The sequence below is a fragment of the Mus pahari genome, chromosome 23 (genome assembly GCF_900095145.1).
Source record: "Mus pahari chromosome 23, PAHARI_EIJ_v1.1, whole genome shotgun sequence".
NCBI classification, from domain to species: Eukaryota; Metazoa; Chordata; class Mammalia; order Rodentia; family Muridae; genus Mus; species Mus pahari.
The window spans coordinates 14,226,213-14,232,738 of record NC_034612.1 but is presented as its reverse complement, the minus strand read 5'-3'; the positions used below and the strand labels follow the sequence as shown (position 1 = coordinate 14,232,738).

Genomic DNA, 6,526 nt, shown 5'->3' with positions numbered 1-6,526 from the left:
GGATTTCTGAGTTCGAGGCCAGCCTGGTCTACAAAGTGAGTTCCAGGACAGCCAGGGCTACACAGAGAAACCCTGTCTCAGGAAAAAAAAGAATAAAAGATGGAGGAACCTCTACACTGTCTTTTCCCATTTTAATCTGGTACCCTCTTCTGGACTCTGCATACCTCCCTCCCCTTTCCCCTCCTTCCCTTCCGTTCCCCCCTCCCCCCAAATCACACACACACACACACACACACACACACACACACACACTCTCCACACGCAAATATTGTAAGAGAAAGATTGTGAAGCTGAATTTCAAGTATTTAACATAGACCTGGCATGCAGTCAGTGTCAACCCATTCCTCATACAGTTTAATCATTAAACACCAAGTCAGATGGTAGCTGAGATTTGTGGACCTTGTTGACTCTCTGATAAATTTTTTTAAGATTTATTTATTTTTATTTTATGTATATGAGCACACTGTAGCTGTACAGATGGTTGTGAGCCATTGTGTGGTTGTTGGGAATTGAACTCAGGACCTCTGCTTGCCTCGGTTGGCCCCGCTCTCTCTAATCAACTCCTCTCACTCAGTCCCTGCTCACTCTGGCCCAAAGATTAATTTATTATTATGTCTAAGTACACTGTAGCTGTCTTTAGACGCACCAGAAGAGGGCGTCAGATCTCATTATGGGTGGTTGTGAGCCACCATGTGGTTAATGGGATTTGAACTTAGGACCTTCAGAAGAGCAGTCAGTGCTCTTATCCACTGAGCCATCTCGCCAGTCTGGTCTTTGATAATTTGCAAGAAAATTCTTCTTTATAAGAATCATAATTTAGGGGCAACAATTAAGAGCATATATTTCTCTTCCAGAAGGAAGTTCAGTCCCAGCACCCCTGTGAGGTAGCACACAGCTGCCTATACCTCTAGCTGCTGAGGACCTCCTGCCTCTGGCTTCTAGTGATATCTGTACACACACATATATGGCACACACATACGTATATACACGATTAAAGATAAAATCAATCTTATCTTTAGATGGCTCAATAGTTAGGAGCATTGGCTGCTCTTCCAGATAACCCTGGTTCAACTTCCCGCATTCTCTTAGCAGCCGATAGCTGTCTGTAATTCCAGGCTCAGGAGATCCGGTGCCCTCCCAGACACTGTAGTACCTCTATGGCGTGCAGACAGTCACACAGGAAGGTACCTGTGCACATGAGATGAAATCTCAAAGGATTAGTTAAAAAATAAAATCATAAAAATGCAATCTTAAAAAAAGGGTTCACACGCCGGGTAGTGGTGGTGCACGTCTTTAATCCCAGCACTTGGGAGGCAGAGGCAGGTGGATTTCTGAGTTCGAGGCCAGCCTGGTCTACAAAGTGAGTTCCAGGACAGCCAGAACTACACAGAGAAACCCTGTCTCGAAAAACAAAAAACAAAAAACAAACAAACAAAAAGGGCGGGGTTCACATTTGAGGGCTGGGGAGATGCTTCCGTTGGCCAAGTGCTTGCGTTGTAAGTGTGAGGCTGTGCAATGTAAAGAAGAGCTGAGCATGGTGGTGCACTAGTAATTTCCATGCCACAGAGGTGGGGTCAAAAGGACACTGGGGGCTCACAGGCCTGCCACCCTAGAGTAGTTGGTGAGCCCCAGGCCAAAGAGAGACCCTTTCTCAGAGGGGGTGGGTGGCGGTCCTACAGATGACAGCTGAGATCCTTCCAGTTTCTTCACACAGGTAGACGTTCCACAAAAAGAACAGCGCATTAGCATGGAGTTAGAAATAGCTCAGAAAGGACGCTGTGCCCTGGCTTCCAATAGCCCAGCTCTTCACATCCTTCCAGAAACTGTAACGCACACGTGTACGTCCAGGCAGAGTTCTCCATGCTGACACCAAGCCATTTTGTACAGTGTTCTCTGTTTTAAAAATATCAAATTTAAATATCAAATTATGTAGAAGGAATTCACTGTTTTATGTGTGCGGTTGGGTGACTGAAATCTGTTCGCATTGTTGTGCGGCCATCCAGCCCCAGAACTGTTTCGACTTGCAAAGCAAATTCTGGGTAGGGAGCTGGACCTTATGCCAGGCCTGGCGGCCTGAGTTTGATCTCTGGAAACTGCATGGTAGAAGGAACGAAGAAGAGATTACTGCAGGTTGTCTGCACACACACACACACACACACACACACACACACACCCCAGCATGTATTTACCCCCATCCCCCATTGAATAAATAAGTAAATGAAAAAAAGGGGGGGGGGAAACCCTGAAATTCTATCCTGGAGATGTAGCTCATTGGGTACTGTGCTTGCCTACCATGTATGATGTAGTAAGTTCAGTACCCAGCAGCCCCCCAACCTGACCCAGTGCAAATATATAAATGTTGGAAAAAGACAAGTGAAGTACAAAAATCAATAACGAACTAAAGCCCCATGCTTATTAGAGGATCATCCCCTCCCTAACTCCTTTCCCTGACCCCGGTCACCTCTGTCCTCCGTGTCTCCATGAGCTTGCACAGTCTGCAGGTGAAGTGTTTATCTTCATCATCACAGATGCCACATTTGGGCTTCTGCTGAAGGCCACAGTGCCGTCCACCTTTCCTATCACTGCTGTGACTAGTTCAGTATCTCTCTTCACAGCCTAACGTTCTCCCTTTTGTCCTCTGGTGCTGATAATTGACCTCAAGGTCTCGTGCTGTGTTCTAAACTAAAACCTTCCTCTCGCTATTTCTGAGGGAGCTTTCTGATCCTGGCTTTATCTTTTGTCTTTTGATACTAGACTATCCGGACGGGATGCAGGATGCGCTTGTACAAAAGGGGTGTTGGCTAACATTGAGGAGCTTGCTTTATTCTACATATCGGCAAGCTTCTTGGCTTTGTTTAATGCTTTTTGTTTTCTTTCTTTCTTTTTTTTTTTAGACTTTATTTTTTTTTAAAGATTTATTTATTTATCATATGTAAGTGCACTGTAGCTATCTTTGTGAGCCACCATGTGGTTGCTGGGATTTGAACTCATGATCTTCAGAAGAGCAGTCAGTGTTGAGCCATCTCACCAGCCCCGCTCTTTGTTTTCTAACTGATCCTAAATTTCTGTTTCCTAGGTGTGGCCAGCTGGACAGTGCATTGAATGAAGCTACTAGCCGGGTGCGCACACTTGAGAAGAAGAATAACTTGCTAGAAATAGAAGTGGTACGTGCTTGTTTGAGGGGCTGGGTCTAGTGTATGATGTTTAAAACGTGTGGATCACGGCAGCTTGAGTCTTACTGACTGGGTGTGTAACCAGGAGCGAAGATGCTGGGTTTGTTGTTTATTTGTTTGTTTTATTTTATTTATTTATTTATTTTGGTTTTTCGAGACAGGGTTTGTCTGTACAGCCCTGACTGTCCTAGAACTCACTCTGTAGACCAGGCTGGCCTCGAACTCAGAAATCTGCCTGCCTCTGCCTCCCAAGTGCTGAGACTAAAGGTGTGGGTCACCACACCTGGCTGTTTTATTTTTTATATAGTACCTTAGAAGCAAAATTTTGGTGAAAAGTGCCTGTTTTGTTCCATATATTGTCTCTGCTTTAATGCCTGGTCCCCTTCTGGGGAGAATCCGGGTCCCTGCTAAGCTAGGCCAGTGTCTAGAAACTGAGTCACCCCAGGCTTCTCTGTTGCTTTGTTTCACTTGGCTCCGTCTAAGTGGCAAACTCCAGCACGGAGTTAGGGATTAGTATCTCTTCTTGTTAATCTTATTTTCTGTTGTTTGTTTAGAGATGGGTCTTGCTGTGCTATAGCTTAGAGCGGTCTTGGATTCGTGGGCTTAAACAGTCTTTGCAGTTCAGCCTTTCAAACCAGGTGGATGGGGGCACGAGGTATTAAACCCAGCCTAAATCTTACATTTGACATCATCCTGTGGTCTGGCACCTATGTGATATTCCAGATATAAACATCGAATGAATGCTAACATGTGAAATGCATTTTTAATTTCGTATTTTCATAGAGTATGGTTAAAAAGCCCTCATCCTGAGCTGGAGAGATGGCTCAGTGATTAAGAGCACCGACTGCTCTTTAGAGGTCCTGAGTTCAATTTCCAGCAACCACCCAGTGGCTCACAACCATCTGTAATGTAATCCGAAGCCCTCTTCTGATGTGTCTGAAGACAGCTATAGTGTACCCATACATAAAATAAATAAATGCTTTTTAAAAGGCTCCCATCCCCAGCATGCTAGTTTTAAGCAGGGTATTCTAGGACAGTTTCATAATTCCTCTGACGTTTGTGGTTATCTGTTTCTTCATTGAGGTTGTCCACAAACAGTCCCACATGTGGGTCCTGGAATCATTGCATCCCTGTGTAGTTGTTTTCTGTGTCCACCTTTGGTTAATCTTGTGGCGTTGTTTCATTAGAGTGGTCCTTTCTAGACTCTGTCCTGAGACACAACAAAATGCTAAAGTAGCTTATTCCCATCTGTATGTTTGGTTCTAATACACATCATTTTTGAGTTTTGTTCTAATGCACATCATTTTTTTAGCTAACACCGAGGCATCTTCACTTAGAGTGGTTTATTTCCATCTTTTCTGTGCAGAATGACTTGAGAGAGCGCTTCAATGCAGCCAGCAGTGCCTCCAAAGTTTTGCAGGAACGAATTGAAGAAATGAGGACAAGCAACAAAGAGAAAGATAACACCATCGCTCGGCTGAAGTGTCGGCTGCAGGAGCTGGAGGAAGCCTTCGAGAATGCTTACAAGCTCTCAGACGACAAAGAAACAAGGCTGAGACAAGAAAACAAGATGTTTCAGGATGTAAGTCGCCAACCCAGGTCTTCCTCAGGCAAAGGCAGCTTAAGGGAGAAAGGGTTGGTTTGGGCTTACAGCTCAGGTAGATCATCTATCACGAAGGGGAAAACCATGGCTACAGGCAGGGGAGGGTGGTGGCAGGAGCAGGGGGCTGCGTGGTCACATGACAGTCACATTTAGCCTCACTTCCTCTGGGAAGTCTCTACAACCTTCCTAAGCAGTGCCAATAGCTTGGGGACCAAGTGCTCAAACGAAGCCCGTGGGGACCGCTGCCATTCAAGCCCTAGCTGGGGACCAAGTGCTCAAACGAAGCCCATGGGGACCGCTGTCCATTCAAGCCCTAGCTGGGGACCAAGTGCTCAAACGAAGCCCGTGGGGACCACTGCCATTCAAGCCCTAGCTGGCCGAAAGTCCTGCGTTAGCTAGTGTACTCTCGGAAGCCGTGATGGCTTTCCTAGGCACATTTCGGTTTAAGCCTTAGACGCCAGAGTAGCTGAGTGCTCGTGTCTCCACATAACCCTCTTGATGGAAGCGGTCACGGCAAGCTTCATCCTGCAGCAGGGAGTCGGCTGTAGAAGGCTGCCCCGGCTCCTTCATCCTACAGCAGGAAGTCGGCTGCAGAAGGCTGCCTCGGCTCCCTGCCTCTTCTGTTTCTAGTGAGTCAGAACTGCAGTTGTCATAGCTGTGTCTGGCAGGATAAAATGACATCAGCAGATTTAGAGCAGGGTTCTTTGTAGGAGAGGGGCTTGCCGTGTAGCCCAGGCTGGCCTTGAACTCATGATTCACCTGCCTCAGTCTCTTGAGTGTTAACACTTACAGGTGTTAATTTCCATGCCTGGCTGTTTCTGTTCTTGTGTGTTGCCACCCGCTCCTACCCCATCCCATTGCACAGATAGAGCCTAGAACCCTAATGTGAGTGTGTGTGTGTGTGTTTGTGTGTGTGTATGTATGTGTGTTTACTGTCTGTGGTGTGTCATAATCGTCCATTTGCTCTTCCCTGTCCCAGGTGTTGTGGATAGAGTCCAGGACATTGCAAGCTATACTGCCAGTATAGCTGCATCTATGGTCCTTTAGAGCCAGTTTGATTTTTTTTTTTTCTTTTTCTTTTTTCCAGGCAGGGTTTCTCTGTGTAGTCCCAGCTGTTCCCTGCCTCCAGAGTGCTGGGATTAAAAGCATGCACTGTCTAGCTTAGCTTGATTTTTTTTTTAAACCTTATTATGTATGCGTATAGTATGTATGATGTGTGAGTGTGGGCACATGTGTGTGGAAGTCAGAGGACGACTTTCCGAGGCTGGTTCTCGCATGGTGTGGTGGCTTTCAAGGATTGAGTGCAGGCCTGCGCATCAGAAGCTCTTGAGCTGTTTGCGAAGCCCAGGTATAAATTGTTTTTAAGATTTATTTATTTGTATTTTGTGTGTAGGAATGTTTTGTGTGCGTGCATATGTATTGTGTGCTTGCTTGGTATGTACAAAGGCCAGAAGAGAGTGTCAGATTTTATGTGGATTTAATTTCACTTAAAATTGGATTCATAGCCAGGCAGTGTTGGCACATGCCTTTAAATCCAGCACTTGGGAAGCAAAGGCAGGCAGATTTCTGAGTTCGAGGCCAGCCTGGTCTACAGAGTGAGTTCCAGGACAGCCAGGGCTACACAGAGAAACCCTGTCTTGAAAAACCAAAGAAAAAAGAAAAAGAAAAAAGAAAAAAAAGGCAACCCAGGAAGATGAGTCCTGAGGTATGAGAACTCCTCATTCTTCTGAGAATATGTGGAAGATGTTGA

General features: G+C 45.7%; 1 protein-coding gene across 3 annotated transcripts in view; it reads left to right on the top strand.

Annotated features, from left to right (window-relative positions):
• Positions 1–6,526, top strand: part of Mphosph9 (M-phase phosphoprotein 9) — a 71,929-nt gene that overhangs the window by 32,651 nt on the left and 32,752 nt on the right. For all 3 annotated transcript variants that reach the window (XM_021186757.2, XM_021186755.2, XM_029533849.1), the window contains 2 exons: positions 3,077–3,164; positions 4,540–4,755. In XM_021186757.2, the coding sequence (XP_021042416.1) occupies positions 3,077–3,164; positions 4,540–4,755 (304 nt within the window). The remainder of the gene's footprint in view (positions 1–3,076; positions 3,165–4,539; positions 4,756–6,526) is intronic.